Source organism: Dipodomys merriami, unplaced genomic scaffold (assembly GCF_024711535.1).
Source record: "Dipodomys merriami isolate MVZ:Mamm:240054 unplaced genomic scaffold, mDipMer1.0.p SCAF_3, whole genome shotgun sequence".
Classification (NCBI taxonomy): Eukaryota; Metazoa; Chordata; class Mammalia; order Rodentia; family Heteromyidae; genus Dipodomys; species Dipodomys merriami.
The window spans coordinates 11,344,079-11,364,833 of NW_027204492.1; the positions used below are offsets into that span (position 1 = coordinate 11,344,079).

A 20,755-nucleotide genomic window follows, 5' to 3' on the forward strand; every position below is an offset into this window, starting at 1 on the left:
AGGACCGGCAAAACAAACAAACAAATAAGAAACAAAAAAACCCCATATTTTATAATATAAGAAGAACACAATCTTATATGCAGATCTTCACTAAGGCTTGTCATGTGTAAAGCACTAGACTCTTTTACCTTTGTGTGGTCAGCATGTAAGCCATGTGACAGTTATTGATTGGTTGCTTGAACTCAGGGCCTCACATTCTTTGTGTGTGTGTGTGTGTGTGTGTGTGTGTGTGTGTGTGTGTGTGTGTGTGTGTGTGCCAGTACTGGGTTTTGATCTCAGGACTTGGGCTCAGTCCCTTAACTTTTTTCACTGGGGGCTGGTATCCTACCAATTGAGTCAAAGCTTTACTTCTGGCTTTTTGCTGGTTAATTGGAGACTTTTCTGGCTGGGCTTATTTTGAATGAACCATGATCCTCAGATCTCAGTCTTCATAGTATCTAGGATTATAGGCATGAGCTACCAGTGCCTGGGAGCCCAGCAGTCTTGCTTGACCTTTTCTTCTCACAGCTGGTGATCTGCTACTGAGCCACACCTCCAGTTCTGCCTTCACTACTCTTTAATTGGAGGAAAGAGTTTTTCACATTTGCCTGTGAGGTTGATTTGAAGAGCATTCATTAAACCTCAGTCTTAGCTGATTATAAGCATGAGCCAACAGTGTGTGGCTGTGTTGGTAAATTCTTATAGATTAGGGTTTTGTATTTAATATTGCAATAAGCAAACTTTAAGCATGGAAATATTTGGAATTAAGGAATATCTTCAGCTTTCTTTCATCCCAAAGTATAGCCCTCCTATTAGTATGAAACCATCTAGCCAGGAGTTTGTAAGTGCTCTGTCACATTCTGTGGGGATGTAGAGAGATTGACTTTACTGTGTTCTAGAAGAATGTCTCATTGTATATTTGAGAAAGACTAGGTCTTCTTGTCTTCCTGTTTGCTACCTTTCCCTTATTAGAAGTTGAGATTAATTTACAAATCTTAACGTAGTCCAGAGCCCAAGGAAAGTGTTGTAACCCACCTCAGTTGCTGAAACCCACCCCAACCGGGGGGACAGGGCAGTAATGGAGACTGGACCATGGACTTGAGGTTTGGGGTACCAGTGTTATAAGGTGAGAAAAGGGAGAAACCACATTTTGAGAGGTTGAATCTTGGAGTCTTTATTAAAAAGCTGATGACTGCATGGTGGACTCCTGTCTCAAAGACTAGCAGGCAGAAAACACACTTAATACTGTTAGGAAACTGAATCATGAAGGCTGGAGAGGAAAGAAAGAACAAAAGCAATTTCCACAAACCAATTCAGCTCCAATGCAGAGCTGAATTGGGACGCCATGATGACCAGAGTCAAGAACCAGGAGCCAGGACACAAACATCGAGACATGTGGCATGGCCTGATGGCACCTGAGCTGGTCTGGACCTAAATAGGGCCAGGTCAGGGGGCAGGGTAAGGGGAAACTCCCAGGCCCAGGCACTGAACTGACAGGTTTAGTAACCTATCAGCCATGTCCCCGCCCCTGTCTCCAGGGATTCAGGCACATCCATCACCTGGGAGGCAGGGCTTCACCTTCCCCCATCATGAAGACAAGATGTCAGACCCTACCATCCACCAGGTGGCCAAGATGGAAGTGGCCAGACCCAATTGCCCTATTTCACCAGGGAACCTACAGCCTTCAGCTGGCTTCAGATCCCAAGGTTCCATTCACCAAGGGTTTTATTACATTTGTCTAGGATAGTATGTGCAGAAAGTAAGGTAAAAGCATCAGTATGTGACAATATTTTATATACAAGTGGTAGATGACTTCTTTATCTTGGGATAAGAGCTACACAGTAAACAGCTTATAATTTGCATAAAGCTTAGTCTAATCCCAGGCTCCCAGGCAGTTTAGAGTGGAATTAGCCCATGCCCAGGATAGAAATCTAAATTCCTATTAAGCCTGGGTGCGTTGACCTTTCTAGAGAACTCTCAGCTTTCTGAGAGTTTTTACTGGGAGAACGGCTTTCCAGGTGTCCAATCCTTTTGGGTCTGACAGCTTTGCTTTTCTGGCTCTCACAAGACAGGGCAGTAGTTTCTGTCCTGAAACTCCTTTAGGGGAAAAGGAGGAATAGGCTTTATGCGATTGGAGTGACTAACGTGGATGCGTTGCTATATTCCTTTGCCTACTGAACTCCTTCACCACCTTCTATAATGGGCAGAACACACATATGACTGTGGTTGTAATCCTGAGATTTCTAAAATGGCCTAAACCTCACATGTAAAAAGTGCCCTGCTTCCTTATTGTTTTACTCATGGCAGGCTTGTCAGCAGCTGGAGTCTGCTTCCCATGGTGCACATCTGTAGCAGTGTTAGCTTCCCAATGTCACAGGGCCTTTACTTCCCCCTTCAAACTTCCAACAACAGCTTCTTGAGTAGCCTGCTAACTCAGAGTACCACACCTGTTCTCCTCAGTGGGGTTGCGAAAAAGAAAGTTGAAATGCTACTGGAATGGTTCTGTGCCAACTGACACCAATGAGCATGTTGTTGAAGTCAAATGTCACACCTGGAAGGCCTTATGCTCTCAGTTAGAATAAACTCCAGACCCCAGTACTACAAGTTTAGATGCCACGCATTTACTGAGTATCTTTTACGGTGTCAGGTCCTGCAGCTTCCTATTTGACTGCCACTCTGCCTTGAAGCTACCTGTTAGGCGTCTTCCTTTTGTCACTTGTTGGTCAATATAGCATCACTAATAAGGATGCCAGGTAACTTTTAGTGTCAGGTTGGTTGAATGTATTGCCATCGATGCAGAAAGCCACAGCTGCCCTAAAAATACAGACAGTAGAATAAATGTACTTGCCTTGAAAGCACAGTGCTTTCCTGTGCAAAGTGGGAAATATGAGTTGTATTCCTAGTTCTTTCATTTTGTTACCTGGATCCTGACACTGTTTTGGCCTTCATCTCCTCATCTGTAAGATTAAAGTAGATTGGCAAATCTTTAATGGACTTTGTGCTTTTTGCCATTCTTAAACTGTAAGCATTCAGAACCTGTGTATAATTTTTGAGGGGGTGGGGCAGTACTGAGCTTGAATTCAGGACTTGGGTACTGACCCTGAGCTTTTTGGTTCAAGGTTGGTGCTCTACCACGTGAGTCACAGCTCCACTTCTGGCTTATGTTGGTTAATTGGAGATAAGTGTCTCACAGACTTCCCTACTCAGGCTAGATTTGAACCTATATCATCAGGTCTCAGTCTCATGAGTGGCTAGGATTATAGGCATGAGCCACTAGTGCTTCACACTTGTGTGGACTTCATAATTCATCAATTTTGTAAGCTGGTGCATTGCAGTTCAGAAGAATAGGAAAGAAGACCGTTGGCAGAGCAAACAATCAGATCCTGCCTTGGCTCCTACCACTGTAACATAACTAATATTCAAAAAGCTCAAAAACAACCGTGCTTAAACAGTAAGGTAAAATGATTGCTCTATATTAACATACTTTTCTTCACTCAGCAAGAGTTCTATTTTAATCTGTCACTTCCAATATTATAGCAGCATGTTTCAGCCCATTTAGGTTAAGTAGCTACAGTGATTTTGAAAGTAATAACAATCTTATATAGTGACTGCAAATGCCCTAGGCAGAATCCAGCCAAGAGTCTGGCTCTGGCCTGGCTGGACCTTGGGTGAGCTTAAAGGTCCCACATTTTCCATGGAGGTAACATACTGCAGGTGGCTCCTGATGCATCGAGCCATTTTTGAACTCAAGGGGAAAAAATAACTTTGGTTCAGAGATTAATGGGCCCACAAACACCTCCCTGTGTGACAGGGAAGGCCAATCACCAGAAGTGTGAGGCCAGTTCCCCACTGCTGCCTTTGTAAGGGGTGGTTTCCATGGCAACAAGGCAGCATGTGTGTGTGTGTGTGTGTGTGTGTGTGTGTGTGTGTGTGTGTGTGTGTGTTCACAATTACAGATCACTGAGGCTATAGAATTGTGGTCATTCAAATTTGAAACAACACATTTCATGCATGAACTAGTGTTCTCCATAAACATGTAGTTGACAATTAGAGCATATCCTCTTTGTTTCCTTTAGCTAACAATAATAGAACTGGGTTATTTCATTTGTTCATGAAACCTAAGTCTCAGGCAGTATTTTTAAGTATGATCTTTCCTGATGCTCAGTGTGAGACTAATGGCTACACTGAGATAAACCTTGATTCTGATTCAGATAACATTTATTGTGCAACTAATGTGTAATAGAGTAGTAGGAAATGGTCAGTTTACATGCACTGGTTTATTTAAGTCCTAAATACGTACATATTGGGTCAAATTTTTGGTGTTTGGTACAAAGTCATCACTCTGATTATTAGTTGAATTAAAAAAAAAAGAAATCTCAGAATCTCACAATCACAAAGGGTTTTTAGAGAACATCCTGTGGAACTCTGTCAATATACAGATTGAGAAATCAAGTTCCCAACGGGGGAGTGACTTATCTAAAGACATCATTGATGGGAATCTGCTTTGTTCTGACTCAATGTAGCTTGACCCACTGACTATGCTTCTGCCAAGAGATCTTCCTGAAACCCTCCAGCCCATTCTCCACCCCAATCTTAATCTAAATATGAAAGCCCACTCTCCCATCGTCTCAGGTGTGGGCCAGAGTCTTACTCTAACAATAATTTCCCAGAGCCAGACCAGCACCATAAACTCCAGAACTTCTTTGAACTCTTGACCTGCTTGCAATCCTGTCCCCGCTCCCCTCCAGCTCCCTGCGATCCTGCTCTGACCCTTTACCCCATTTAAGTCCCTCCACCCCTGCCCCCATCAAACCTCATGTCACTTGACTCTCTTTATGTCACGTTGCTCTTTAACTTTCCATTAAAGTTGATCTGGTCTGTTGAGGTCGTTTTCTCCCCCTCTTTCTTTATTCTTTATTCTAATACCGTCATGACTCAAGTTTCCTAACAATCATCACACCCAGTTATTCTAGTAGGTTCCAGATGATTGTTACCTTGGGTTGCAGCACAGGTCACCTCATACCAAATTGAGTGATAACAGATCATAAAATCTTCCTGTTGTGTTGCACTACAGTTTTTTTTTTTCCTGGTGCTGGTCCTGGGACTTGAACTCAGGGCCTGAGCACTGTCCTTGAGCTTTTGTGCTTAAGGCTAGCACTCTACTCAATTTGACCCACAGCTCCACTTCCAGCTCCTTTGGTGCTTAATTGGAGATGAGTCTCACAGACTTTTACTGCCTGGGCTGGATTTGAACCACAATCCTCAGATCTCAGCCTCCTGAGTTGCTAGGCTTACAGAAGTGAGTCACCTGGCTTTAGACACATATCTTTTGAGTGTTTTGTTGTATGTAGTGTTTGGGATGCCACTCTGTGAATTATTTAACAAGAAATACTTGAGGAAATTTGAAAATATATTTATTTATACTTCTATTTGCAAGACTAAAGAGGTATTCACTTGGATTATATTTTTGTAGTAATTATATTGTGAATCTACTTACTCTAGTACCATATAAATTCTAGCAATTCTCCCAGGTGGAGAGATTATAGAATGCCTGCATTTTAAGCTAATATGAGTTGGACATATGATTCATTGGGAAAAGAGCTGGTGCACTTTCCATCTGAATGAATCCAGGTTGGAAATGCATTTTTCATCCAGGTTGGAAATGCATTTTTCATTAAGTGAGCTTTGTCTTTTCCTTAATCCAGTTGACATACCGGGATACCTTGGTGTAGATTCCATATTTGCCTTTCATTGCACACTCTTCACCCCAGCTAATAATTCCAGTTAAGAAACTAGTTCCTTCCACTTCACTAACGTGGGGTCCTCCACTATCTCCTTGACATGAATCTTTACCTCCATCATGGTAGCCAGCACAGAACATGTTTTTATCGATAGTAAATGTTGTGGACCGAAGGCATGTGGCTCGATCAACAAATGGGACTCTAAGGTACTGAAGAATGGAAGCTGGTCTCCCTCTGTTGAAGATCCTTCCCCAGCCACTCACGTAGCTAGATCCAAATTTGAGGAACGTGTTTGTGTATTCTCTGTTGGCAATGCAAATAGGTGTCACATAGCTGTTTAATGTTAAGGGTTTGTCCAGTTCTAGCAGGGCAATATCATGGCTGTATTTATTAATAGTTGCATTGTAGTTCTGGTGAGTAATGACCTGAATCACATTCCGCCTTTGCTCTGTATCTTCTTTCTCATCAATGTTATATTCACCTGTTGAAAATAAATGTCATCTTCAGTCACAGTCTTTCATATGAACAGGTTTTCCACAAGTCTACTTGGCATTACTAAAAACTGACAGGCACAACTTACTGATTTGCATCTTAGATGATTTGTGGGGAAGTTAATGCATCAATAAATAATTACATTCCATGAAGGTGACTCACAAAAAGGACTCTAGGGATCCCAGAATGGAATGATGGAGGTTTTGAAATTATGGCTTCTCTGCCTCTAGCCCCAGTTACTCAACCACAAACATATTGGACCTTAGTATGAAGTGTTTGTTTACCTGCAACAACCTCAATTTTATCCCCAGGTTCAATACAGTGGGCTGCAGTCACGACCCATTTCTCATTAATGATGGAACCTCCACAGAATGCTGCAATTTTACCATTCAAAAGAACCTGCAGGAATAAAAGTAAGAATTGTATTGCGTAATGGATTTAATCCCAAACAAAACAAATCCACGTGTGATTTATAGGAGGAGACCACAAGTTGGTTTCTAGGTGCTGGTAGGAATGGAAGAGTCCTGAAAAGATTTGTAACATAGATTGCTGGGAAGGAGGAAGAATTATGGGAGTTACCTCTGTGAACAAGCATAACACCTGGTGGCCAAGGTGCAGACTTAGCTTCACAATTTCCTCAGCTTTATACATCAATGAGTGTTTCTAGAGCACAAACTCAAATGGCCTTTCTGTAATTATCTACAAGAACTGAACACATAAGACAGGAGTGGGGCTGGTCAATTGAAGCTGAGACTAATCTGAGGAGTGATTTCTTTTGGGGATTTGCAGTCCTTGAATTCTTTCTGGGATGTGACACAGAGACACACTCTGGTAGGAAATGTGCTGATGCCGCTCCTCAAGATGAAGAGTTATGATTGGGTCTTCTGTCTCTGCATGAGGAAATCTCTTTGACATAGTTCACTTGAAATGGAAAATGACTTACCCTCACAGCCCCCCTCTCATCCCCAAGAGTCTTGTAAAAACCCTTCTAAAGTGTAATATCATGAAACAAGGTCTAAAACTTCCACAGAGCTGTGCTTCTAGCCATCCAGGCAGTGAGGAGCAGAATTCACATACTCCCTCCACTCTTTCCTAACCATATTCAGTTCCCCTTGGCTTGTAATGTAAGTTGCCTATGCCATAGAAGGTCTACTTAGCTGTGCTTGATTTTTGGGCAATGTGGACAAAGGTGTTTGAGTACTGCATTGAGCATAGACCCTATTATTAAAAGACTAACTCATTCTTTTATTTGTATATTCATTGCACAATCACAGGGGACAATGAGTATTCTTACCACCTCGTTGTCAAGGTAGATTTAGAAAATTTTATTTACAATGTAAGCAAGGGCTTGAGCTACATTTTCAGAAAAAAAAAAAAAAAAGCTGAGAAGTGTGAACACTAGAGGGCGCACTGAGCATTCAGTAAATCCTTTGCAGGACCGCACTGGTTCTTTGTGAACTGAGGCTCTTGAGATACAAGTAGTCCTATGTATTTATAAACAAGGGAAAGAGGGAATTAAAACCTTCAAGGGTGGGGCAGAGATGGTTCTTAGGGCATGTTCTTTGGAAAGGTCTCTTGGTCCTGAAATCAAATTAGTATTCACTAACTATGCCCTAGACTTAAGTAAAAGCTTTCCATTTGGAAAGTGGCTTGTGGGGCTACTAACCACAGACCTCTGACCTCCTTTCCTTCTTAATCGAGCAGGTTTTTTTTTTTCAAGTTTTAAAGCCACACAAAAGTCTCACATAAACAAAAGTGTAATACACACCAGTGTGTCTACCACTGAGATTTAACATTGTTCCTAATGTTTTGAACAGTCAGGTATTTATTTGGGGCCAAGTATTATGAGGTCTTGGATACATAAGTGATGAGATAATAATGATACTATTCTTATGTAATAATAGTAGTTTACCTATTCATATCTGAGCAAGCCAAGGTTTGGACATGCCACATCATCCCCTAAGGTGACTTAGTGGTCAAGATACAGTACAATATTGTTTGTCTGACTTCAGTATTTATGCTGTTGAACATCCAGTATATGGATGGTCTATGGACCATGTCCAATAAACTCAGCCGGGATCCTTGTAAAATGCAGCAGTGGTGAATGGGTGGATACCACCATGGGAAGAGTTAGCACACGCCCCATAGACAGGGTTGAAGTGGTTGTTGAACAGGTATTGGGAAAGACTAGCAGGCCTAACTAAACCATCAGGGATGGGGCAGGGAAGGTGAACAAGCTATCCTGGGAGACAGTGAAAGATAGGACTGCAGTAACCTTAGGTTCCAGGTCCCTTTTACATAATCCTCAGACTTTGGTTACAGAATACAAATGCAAAACTTTGAACCCCTGATGTGGGATTCTTCTTAAGTACAGTGCCCTGTGCATGTGCAGTTGGTTCTATGACCTTATGGCTGACTCTGATGATCTTAAGTGATTTTTTTTTGTCACCAAGCACATTTGAGCAACATGGTTCTAGGTTGGTCTTCATGTTTCCAGCTTTATGCATCTGTTCAAGCAAGTGGAATTTGCAGGGAATGATGTCATGTTATTGCTTCTGTGACCACTATTTTTTTGGAGGGGCGGTATTGGACATCTCTCAGCTTAGGAGGATACTTAGGCCAGACAGCCCCTGGGCTTGGAGACTAGGATATCATTTGTCTAACTCCTGCCAAAGACTTGCTGCCCTCAGCTTCTACTGCTTTCCAGTAGATCACTGAGAAATATGTCTGTTGTTCTTTTAATCTGGAAGAACATTCTTGGTCACTCCCTGATTGGTGTTAGAAATTTTAGCAAACATCTTTTGCCAAGAGAAAAGGCCTAAGCCATATTTGCATTTAAAGAGAGTATAAACGGCTTGATCTTACAATGTGTGCTTGGCCATTTCAGGATCACAGCCATCTAAGTATTAGCTATTTGGAGGATGAGCTGTGTGTTTGGCCAAGGACAAGATCTTGTAAGACATTACTTCAGAGCCTGATGGGAAAGAGGGGACAGCATGTGCTCAGAGCATCTGAGTTCTGATCTGTCTAATATTTTCATGGTTGCCACAGCCTAATGGGAAACTGTTTTCCCTCTTTCTGATACAGACATTTACATATATCATACCACCTACATGCATCTACAAAATACACATTCACAGTCTCCATTCATGCTCTTCATTACAATCCCACCCCAGAGGAACAACTACTGTCCTGTTCTCTTTCCAACCTTCAACCCAGCCTAGTTTTCCCTTATTCCCCTTCCCTGCCTACCTTAGCTTCCCATTAACCCCCTTTACTGAGCTTTCTTTCTCCTGCACAACCATTTCTCCTGTCAAACCATTTGTCCATGAGTTCAGCTAGCTTCTTATGCCCAAAGATGTGCTTTAATGGGCCAAATTGCTGTCCCTGTCCTCTTCTGCTCAAGGCTAGTACTCAACCACTTTGAGGTACAGTGCCACTTCTGGTTTTCTGGTGCTTAATTGAAGGTAAGAGTCTCACGAACTTTCCTGCTTTGGCTGGCTTTGAACTGTGCACTTCAGAATTCAGCCTACTGATTAGCTAGGATTATTGGCGTGAGCCACCAGCATATGGCTCACCTTGGTTTTTAATGGTTAACTATAACCATCAAAATAGAGTGGTCACTGAAATAAATATAGTTCATTAGACAATTTTCGAGGGTAATTCAATGTTCCATGAAAGCTAGCTTTGCAGGGCTGGGTGAGATTACATATATCATGTTGTGTTTTTTTTTTTTAAATTTCTCCTAATTGAAATTTTATCATCAGAGCTATGAATAATAGAGGGTTGTCTTTTGTTTTCCAAGTGACGAAACTTCTGTACTATTAAGACCTTCATATAACATCTCTTCCCACTAACAAAATGAAAGCTCTGATTCATGCATATGGTAAGTTTGCATGCTGTCTGCCACCGCTGCGTTCTCATCAAATGGAAAGGGTTGGATCTGCATAGCTAGCTACACAGCTCAAAGGCTCAGGTAACTTCAAGGCTCGCTTCAGGCCAAAGCTGAGGGAAGCGTAGATGGAGGGAAATGTTAAGCTATGTTGAATATGTAGGCCAAGGATATAATAAGGAATGGACAGATTGTTTTTCTAGATATATTCTCTGGGTTAAAATGGCTAAGCATTGATAAATGCTCATGATACAACAGTAAGGAGAGTAGAGTCATATTTCTTCTATTGTATTCTAGAATAATCTTCAGATTAGTAAATGTGGAATACATAGAGAACTGAAGACTATGGCAGAACAGAAAATAAAAAGATCAAGGCTGTCACAGATAGAGCTTGACAGATCTTAACCAAATGCAGAAAAGGTGAGAGCATTTCTTGGGGCCAGTTTGAGCATGCTCAGAATCGTCAAAGACCCAATTAAAGCTTTACACAGGTGAAACCCTATGTTGCTCCAGCAAACCTCTCCCTTTGTCAAGCCTTTGACGAAAGCAATCTCATCCTAGAGGCAAGACGATTTCCCCAGTGTTCAAAGGAAATTCAAGACTCCCATTCTTCACTCTTCTAAATAGCTAAGAAAATCTCCTGTCGGTTCCTGTGTAGTGCACTTAGCTCTCTCTTCTCCTGAAGAGTCCCTTCTGTGCCCCTGTTTCCTTTTTCTGGGAGCACAAAGAGCTCTGAGCTCACCTCTAGACATGGGGAAGGAAACTGAAGGGAATCTTTCTCCTGATTGGCTGGTGTCTTTGCCTTGATCCAGAAACGGAGGGAGCTCCAGGGCAGCAACAGTTGCCAGCCCCGCGAGCCTGCTTTGGCCTTTGCTTCTGGCCCAGCCAGTGGAGGCCAAAAGCCTTAAAATAAGGTAAGAAATGGGCAGGACCATACAAGGTTTCTGAGCTCAAGCAGCTTCCTGCTCTTTCTAGCCCTGCACAAATCTGTCCCCTCCGTGGCTCCCCTCCGTGCCCCCCTCCCCCCCCCCTGACAGAACAGCAATTTCAGTGAACAATTCCCCAAGTATTTGCTCCATCAACGATTCTTCCCAAAGCGACCCATCCTAGTAACAGAGACCGTGGTTAGAAAGAGGTTTCCTAATGAGGGCCTTGCTCCAAGTTTCACCTGTGAACTTCACCAAGAAAAGAGTAATTTCCTTCTCCTCCTCCTCCTCTCCATCCCCTTACAAGAGCCTCAACTCTTTTCAGACAGCTCACCCAAAGCTGTTCTTTAGCAAACTGAAATAAACATGCCCAATTCATTGAAACTTTTCTTTAGTCCAGATGGAAGTGAACTCTTGTTTTGCTTTGTGGGATTTCTTCACCTGACTGATCCCTTTATTCCCCACTGCCACAAACTGGCAAGATAAACGAATCAATGCTAAAAGGGAATGGCTTTTAGGAAGCATGAACATTTCCAATGCTCTTTTCGAGGTGACATTTCTAGAGTAGTTCATGTTTCAGAGCCAGAGACAATAGGATGGCAAGTGAAAACCCAACGTTTGCTTGCTTGCTCATGAGGCCTTGGCCACAACAGTTGGTTGTGGTCTACGATCAAAACTATGATTCTGCGCTGTATGTGTGGCTTGACTGATAGAGCACTAGCCTAGCAAATGGAGGGCCCTGAATTCAAACCCTGGTACTGCCAAATTATTTTTTAAAGTCTAGTATTCCTAGCTAGGGTCTCGTGAAGCCAGCATTTCCATCAATGGGGAGAGGTTCAGTGTACTGTAATTTTCTATATTATGTTGGTCTAACATTGACTTTTGTATCCACCATTTGTCTCCATGTTTTTAAAACTAGCAACCCTTCTTGACTAAGCAGATGGAGAGAAATGTGGGGAGACTTCTGAGTTGAGAAAGTATGGCAGAGCCTTGCTCAAATTTATTACAGAGTTGCTTAGAACCCTGCCTTTGGAAACAAGGAGAACTTAAAGCTGTGTATTTCTGTGGTCACTAATCTCAGTTCATCTGGATGAAATAGGTTGTGAATAGATGTGTGGATGTGAGTCTTCCCAGTGCTCTTAGCTACGCTTGACAGGGAAAAGATAACAGGCCCAATAACTGTATGAACACAATGAGAAGGACATGAAAGCAGTTAAATGATGCATATTATTTATATCATCCTCACAGACCTGCAGTCACCATTGAACACTGTCTTTTGCTTGAAAAGAAAATCCAATGTCTACCAGAGATATTAAAATTTCTCTTAGGAAACATCTGAATTGTTAAAATATTGCCAAGCACCTGCTTTAAAGGGAGTGGCTGGAGGTGAAGATGACTCAATAGTATACATATGATGATGCCATAATGAATCTCAGTGTAACAAAAGTTAAAAGGTCCAGGCACAGGTGGCTCATGTTGTAATCCTAGCTACTCAGGAAGCTGAGATCTGAGGATCACAGTTTGAAGCCAACTCCGGCAGAAAAGTCTGTGAGACTCTTCCCTCCAATAAACTATTCAGATAAAGCAAGAAGTGGTACTGAGGCTGAAGAGGTAAAGTGCTAGCCTGCAGCATAAGAGTCTCAAGGACAGTGCCCAGGCTCACAGTTCAAGCCCCAGGACTGGAAAAAATATTAAAAGAGGGAGGAGATGGAAAGGGTAATGAGAAATAAAGAGTGATGGGGGGGATAATCTAAGTATATCAAATGCATGGAAATATCACAATGAAACCTCTTTAGACAACAGTATGTGCTAATGTAAAAACCAAAGGAAATTGGTGGGAAAGAGATTATGTGTCCAAATTGAGACTACTTCCCCATTTTATTCTTATTAAACTGTCTTTATTGTTCAATGCTAAGCCTACAGTGCAATCATTTTATAATTAAAAATTCCTAGAATAAAAAGGGAAATGACATTCCTAGCTGATAATATGGCTCCTCCACCGTAAGCTCTGCTGTCCATCCCACTAGCTTGGGGGAGAATAATTGTCATCAAGTGGGGTCTTTTATTATGATCACCCTATTTGTGGAAGTTGGACATATGAAAATGCATGAGAATACAAGTAAAATGAGATGGAATTAGATCCACAGATGTTAGAAAAAAATGACAGCATAGAGATATTGTTCAAAGAAAGAATGATGCAAAAAGGCCAATTAGGTAAAGATCAGTAAAGATGTGGATAGATGAGGGAAGGAACAGATTATGGTGGTTAAGAAAAGTAGTCCTGGCAGGGTGTACCTAAGTAGAAGTAGAGGGTGTATAAAGGGACATTTAGCGTATTTTACTGGCATGAGATCAGATTAAATACATATTGTTTTCAAAATACAAAGATAAAAGGAAAGAAAATGCCTAGATCCTGTTTGCAATCTCTTGTCCTCCTTAGTACTATTCTTGACAATATCGGTGTGGTTCTCCTCCATTCCTGGGTGTGTGTTCAATATCTCTCATCGATTACATGGGAAAATGGCTGGCATTGTGAAGAATCCTGGACAGATACATAGTTTGTCTCAGAAAATTCCTTTGGTTAAACTTGGAAACATTTAATTAATCTTGGCTCAATTATTACTACCCTGATGATCAGAAAGACTTTAAAGCTATCAATTTCTGGTGGCAGAAGTTCACATGTTAGTAGAGATTTTGGAGTTAAAACAACCTTCAAATCACTACCAAATTATCACTGTGGCCACTGCCGAGTCTTAAATTAACTATTTTATGTGCTGCTCAATACAAATGTCTGTGGTGATGGAACTGTACTATTTATACGTGCACTGTGTAATACACTAGCCACCAACCACATGTGGCTCTTACATACAAGATATGTGGCAGAGGTGACTGAGGAAGTAAATTTTGATTTTGATTTCATCATACTTAAGTATGAATGGCACGTGTCTAGTGGTTACCTTATTGTACCATGTGCCCATGTCATTCTGCATATCTAGATAGGATGAATCCATTTTTTGGTGCTTTAAATGCTGCTTTCTGTTGTAAGATTCTTTCTATCTTTCCTTTGGGCCAGTGTTTTTCAAAATATACTGCTCATCAAAATCATCTGGAGGGCTTGGTTGAAACACACTTTTAGACCCATCCCCTAGTCATTCTGATGCAGTATGCCTGCGGTGGAGTGTGATACTGCATTTCTACTGCTAGTGAACCAGGCTACTACATTTGCTCTTTATGGGCCCCCAATTCCTTCCTTCCTTCTTCCCATACGAGTGCTTTCCCTCTTTTTATTTTTTCCTTCCCTCCCTCCCTCCTTCCTTCCTTCCTTCCCTCCTTCCTTCCTTTCTTCCTTTCCTCCTTCCCTGCTTTCCTCCCTCCCTCCTTCCTTCCTTTCTTCCTTCCCTCTTCCCCTCCCTCCTCCCCTTCCTCCTCCCCTCCCTCCACTCTCTCCTTCTCCTTCCCTCCCCCTTCCCTCCTCCTCCCTTCCCTCCCTCCCTCCCTCCCTCCCTCCCTCCCTCCCTCCCTCCCTTCCTTCCTTCCTTTTCTCCTTCTTCCTTCCTTCCTTCTTTCCTTCCTCCTTCTTTCCTTTCCCCCCTTTTTTTGTAATACTAATGGGGCTTGAAGTCAACACGTGAGTGCCATCCTTTAGGATTTTTGCTGATGTCTAACACACTATGCTTTGCCTATTTCCCCTTGGGCTTTTTTGGTGGTTCGTGGGAGATGATAGTCTCTTGGTCTTCCCTGCCCAAGTTGGCTTTGCACCATGGTCCTCAAATGGTTGAGTGCACTCAACAGTGAGTCCTTTTCTTTATTCCCTTCAAGATAATCCAGATTTTCTGGACTAAGAGATTTCTTTTCTTTTTCTTTTAAAATAAGCACTAGGAAAGCTTATTAAGTAAAGAATATACTTTGAATAGACTGAAAGGGTGAGAACCACATTCCTAATGGCTGATGCTGAAGTGGTACCCTGAACCCCAGGACCTGAGACCCCATTTGCAGCCCTCTCTGGAGCTGATGCAGGGTTTGCAATCCCATCATGGAGGTCTACTTCACAGACACTCATTTGTGGGCTTTCTCATATTGTTTAGTGCTGAAATGTCCCCAAACATTTATCTTACCCCCCATAGGTCTTTCTAGGATCTTGGCCTCTCTTTCCTACCTGCTTTATCCTTTTGCCAATGGAGCCCCAGGTTTGACACACTGTTAGTATAGAGTACCTGCCAAGGGAATTGACCTGGTTTGGCATCTGCTCCACCGACAACCCGACTGAAGTCATTAAATGGTTGGGTGCTTTCAGTGGTGTTATCCAAAAATCTTTCAGCTTCAGTAGAATTTTCATAGTCCATATTGAAAACAATTGTGTCAGCACGAGTGTGCTTCTGAGAAGTGAATGGAACAGAAACTTCAGTGGTGTTATACAAAAATCTTTCAGCATCAGTAGAATTTTCATAGTCCATATTGAAAATAATTGTTTCAGCACGAGTGTGCTTCTGAGAAGTGAATGGAACAGAAACTCTTCCACATGGAAAGGGCACTACAAAAAATAGAAAAAATAGTATTTTCATATTTCTCATTGGCAAATGGAACATGTATTACAAAAACTGAAAATGAAGCTTAATCCCTATCACTTTGGAAAAAAAATCTAATTAATGACTATATTATCCAATAAAAAGGTTAGTTACATTATCATTTTCTTTTCTTTTTTTGGGGGGGAGGGTCCAGTCGTGGGGCCTGAACTCTGGGCCTGGGCGCTGTCCCTCAGCTCTTGAGCTCAAGGCTAGCGCTCTACCACTAGAGACACAGCGCCACTTCAGGCTTTTTTCTTTTTGCTTATGTGGTGCTGAGGAATCGAACCCAGGGCCTCAGGCATGCAAGGCAAGCGCTTTACCACTGAGCCACCTTCCCAGCCCTACATTATCATTTTCAACATCTTCATGGGAAGAAACTTTGGCTCTGTAACTCATCATCTTTTTAGAAAGAGTTGGGAGTTCTAGAATTCATTGGTTGCGATGTTGGATGAGCTTCGGGTTTTTTTTTTTTTGTCACTAAAGTTTTTTCTTTCAAGTGCCATTCTTGAATGAAAATCTGGTGATTTGTAACTTTCACTGCTATTTATTTCTTTCTATTTGGTGGTGGTACTGAGTGTTACACTCAGGGCTGCTTGTTAACTTCCTTGCTCAAAGTTGATGCTCTACCATTTGAGCCACAGCTCCACGTATGGCTTCTTTTTTTGTGGTTAATTGGAGATAACAGTGTCACAGACTTCCCTTGTTCTTCCTTGCTCCAGGCTAGCATGGAACCACAATCCTCAGATCTCAGCCTCCAGAGTTGTTAGGATTATAGGCATGAGCCACCAGTGTCCAGCAACTTTTACTTTAGAATTAGGTAAATGACACTTCTGCTACTTGTCTTGAACAAGATTGCTTTGTAGATGACAATATCCTTAAGACTCCAAGTTGGAGTTTACTTTTGTATTGAGGAAAGATTATTGTGATTCAATTACCTGGTTGTATTAAGTTACTAGGTTATTATTATGACTATCATGACTGTATTAATCTAGGACCTACCCACCTTTTTTCCTTGATTGATTTATTTTCCCCCCAAATCATCTACTGATACATCAAAGACTACCATAATAAAAATGTATAGTCAAACAAAGTCACTTCGCTCTTCATTTTCGATTCTCACTGTACTACCAGCCATGTTCCTTAGAGAAAGCATTTCTATAGCAACTAACTGCTTCCTGATACTTGGGTATCTTGAAGGCAGCATGCCATTGAGAAAGCAGGGAATTAGTTCAAAATATTCTTGTACAAATATACACAATCAACAATGGCTAGTTGAAAGGGACGATTATTGTTGAAAAGTCTGAAAAGCTTCTTTAGATTTGGCCTGCTTATTCCACTAAAGCTAAGGCTATCTTAAATATAACTCATGTTAGTTGAAGATGGTTCACAAGTCTTTTTCCTCTTCTGACATAGAAAAGTCTGTATGGGTTTAGCTACTCTGCCACCTGTCCACACTGGAAGGTAGCTTTATTAAAGTTAAATACACACTGTGTGTACTCACTCTCTTATACACATCTCTCCCAAGGTGGTTTGGTGTTAAAACAGTACATGAAAGAACCAGGCATAAAGAGGGAGCCTTCATTTCACTTGTAGCATATATTCCCTTGGATTCTGCTCTTTCCTTTAATATCCTTTTTGTGGTATATTGCTAACAGAGGAATGGTACATGCTTTAATGCACCCATTTAATAACAGCTTTTGGAAATACAAAATAATTTTGTCTAGTTTACTTCCAAAATGTCTCTTGTTATCAAAAACAATTGATCCCGCTGAGCTTATTTGTGTGTGTGTGTGTGTGTGTGTGTGTGTGTGTGTGTGTGTGTGTGTGTGTGTGTGTGTGTGTGTGTGTGCTGGTCTTAGGGCTTGAACTCAGGGTCTGGGCACTATCCTGGAACTTTTTGCTCTAGGCTAGCACTCTACTACTTGAGCCACAGCTCTACTGTTAGCTTTTTCTGGTTAATTGGAGATCAGACTCTCACAGACTTTCCTGTGAAGTCTGGCTTTGAACCCTGATCCTCAGATTTCAGCTTCCTGAGTAAGTAGGATTACAGGCGTGAGACACCAGTGAGCTTAGAATAAGTTTCACTGTTTTTTTTTTTTTTTTTTTTTAGAGGAGGGTGACCTGTGGAGATGTGAATACACCAGCCTACTGTCAACATGGCAGCAAAGTTCATATGGCTTGGAAACATGGTTTTTCTCCTTGTTGTATAGATTGTGCTATTCAGCCTAGCAGAACGTAACCAGTTTGCTGTTAGAACCATTCTGACACCAAGAATGGAAACTGGACTTATGACCAGTGAGGAGTTTCTTTAAATTAACAGGCCTATCTGGACTCATGCTTACAATTCACTTCCTTTTACATGAAACCTATTATTTAGTCAATATTTTGTGTGTCTTATAGTATTATGAGATACTACAAGAGATATTACTTTACTGTGTGATTTAATCAATTATATATATATATATATATATATATATATATATATATATGTATATATGCTGTTACGGAATCTTTAACTCAGGACCTGAGCATTGTCTCTTAGCTTTATTACCACCAGAATCACAGGTCCACTGTGGTAGTTAATTGGAGATAAAGTATCACAGTCTTTCCTGCCTTGGCTGACTTTGATCCATGATCTTCAGATCTCAGCCTACCAAGTAGCTAGGATTATAGGCGTGAGCCACCAGCACTCAGCTGAATTATAAATATAATAGATAGCTAGTTATAGGATTTATATCTAAGATGACACAATTTGGAAAATTAATTTGTTCAATCGAAGCTACCAATCTTTTGTTTGACTTGACAAGGAAGTAGGTTACAAGTTACGGAATAACATTAGGTCGGTAAAATGTTAAAAGTTCTAAATGTAAGTTTTCTTCTAAAACTTTAGATTTTGACCTGCTGGTTCACAGGACTTCTGGTTTTCTGCAAGCTTGTATCCCTCAGTACAGGAACAAATCACCTGGTTCCCAGTGCCATTTTTACAAAACTGCTTGCACCTGCCATTCTTAATGTTACATGTTGCATCTGAAATAAAGCAAAATCAATAGCAATAGCATTATTTCACATATCCTTCTAAAGTGTACACGGAGCTATTGACTCATGAGTGGCTCAAGTATAAGCTGGGAGCATTCATGGCAAGAAACTTTGGAGCCTTGAGGTAAGATGGAAAGAAAGGTAATTTCCATTAAGACATACTAATAAGCAATACTTTGATTTGATACAGAACAAAATGATAAAATAGTCTACTTTCACTAAATCACGGGCTGCAATGAAACTTCTGTTTGTTGAAGTGTGACACAAATATGGAAAAGGATCCACTACTTTTGAATACTTGTTTAAACACTGCTGGGACAGTATCAAACCCCCAAAACTCTCATCATCTTCCCTTGCAATTGCTCTATCCTATGTCTTTTCAAAGCTTACCAGTATACAGACTTTTAACACAATGAACAATTGTGCTAGTTTGTGAACTTGATACAAACAGAAACTAATAATATATACTCTTTTGTGTCTTTCATTGGGCATTTTAGGAGTTTCAGATACATGATTTGGCAGAATACTAGTCCATTTTTCTTGCGGTGTAGTACTTCATTGTATTTATCTTGCAACTTTTATTCACCAATTCTGCTGTATTGTTTCCAATTTTTGCTCTATGCATAATATTGTAATGGATATGGTTATACAAGCATACATTTTTACTAGATTTATACTAAGGAGATGAATGCTTGATTTATATACTCAGCTACTTTCTGAAGTGACAATACACATTTAAGTCACCACCAGCAGTGTCTGAACATTCTAGTTAGTGGATATCTGCATTGCAGATACCTTCCACCAGACTTGCTTTTTCTCTCTGTCTTGCTGAACAGAAATTCATAGTTTTTAATATGATCCAATTTATCAATATAGCTGTTTGTGGTGGGTGCTTTTTGTTTTGTTTTTTAAATTTATTTTTTATTGTGAAAATGCTGTACAGAGGGGTTACAATTACATGGGCAAGAAAATGAGTACATTTCTTATCAAGCATTGTAGCCTCCTCCTTTGTTTCCCCTTCCCATCCCTTCCCATCCTCCCCCCCATCCCCCCCCAATCCCCCCCCCACTGAAGTTGTAAAGTTCGTTTTCGACATAACGACTTGTATTTCTCATTGTTGCAATGGGTCCACCTGTATCCTTATTTAAACGACTTGTTTTTCCCCTTCCCCTCCACAAATGATACCGACATCAAATACAGTGAAAGCAGGGGTTATACTGTGGGGGAGGGACATACAAAGCAACAAAGACATAATCTTATAAATGCGTTAGAAATATATGCATGAAAGAAAAAAAACATTTAAATACATATCTTAGGGTTCATTTTCCTAACATCACCTTATCTGACCTTTTCTGCTTGACTCATACATATACTAGATATTGCAAATAAAGGAAACCATGGGACCTATGTTTCTTTGGGCCTGGCTTACTTCACTTAATATAATTTTTTCCAAATCTTTCCATTTCCTAACAAATGGGGCAATGTCATTCTTTCTGATGGCATAGAATTCCATTGTGTATATATAGGTGGGTGCTTTTTGTATCTAAGAGATTTTTGCTTATCCCAAGGTCAACATAATATATACAACAAAATACAACAAATATAAAATATTATATTTAGGTCCTTAGCGCACTTGGATTCGATTATGAAACATGGTAAGAGGAAGGATACACATGTACTTTCCCCATGTGAATTTATAATTTGCCCATCACGGCTTACTGAAAACAGCTATTCTCCACTCCATTGCAGAGGTACCTCTGCCATAAACCAAGTCTCTATGCATGTGTACATATATTCTGGGGATTTCTAATTCTGTTACTTGGATCTATTTATCTACTTTGGGTCAATACCACACTATCTTAATGTATCCCTGTAAATATACATACCCCAATATACATACTCCAAATTTGTTCATCCTCTAATTTATCTGAGCTCTCTTTGGACTTTTGCGTTTTCATATATCTACATGCTAGAATTACCTTCTCAATCCTGTGCTTCCATGGTTTTGATTAGTACTGCATTGATTTACTTTAGGAGATAAATGATACATTTTATATATTGTATTCATTAATCCATGGACATAGCCTATCCATTAATCTTCCCAATTTTTTTCAGTACTGTTTC

At 40.8% G+C, this 20,755-nt stretch overlaps 1 protein-coding gene across 2 annotated transcripts in view; it reads right to left on the bottom strand.

Moving 5' to 3' along the window:
- Positions 1–5,376: 5,376 nt before the first annotated feature.
- F9 (coagulation factor IX) overlaps positions 5,377–20,755 on the bottom strand; it is a 34,425-nt gene continuing 19,046 nt past the window's right edge. For both annotated transcript variants that reach the window (XM_070039640.1, XM_070039639.1), the window contains 4 exons: positions 18,494–18,622; positions 15,245–15,561; positions 6,497–6,611; positions 5,377–6,201 (listed from right to left, as the gene is read on the bottom strand). In XM_070039640.1, coding sequence (XP_069895741.1) covers positions 5,654–6,201; positions 6,497–6,611; positions 15,245–15,561; positions 18,494–18,622 — 1,109 coding nt within the window. In that variant the 3' untranslated portion in view covers positions 5,377–5,653. The remainder of the gene's footprint in view (positions 6,202–6,496; positions 6,612–15,244; positions 15,562–18,493; positions 18,623–20,755) is intronic.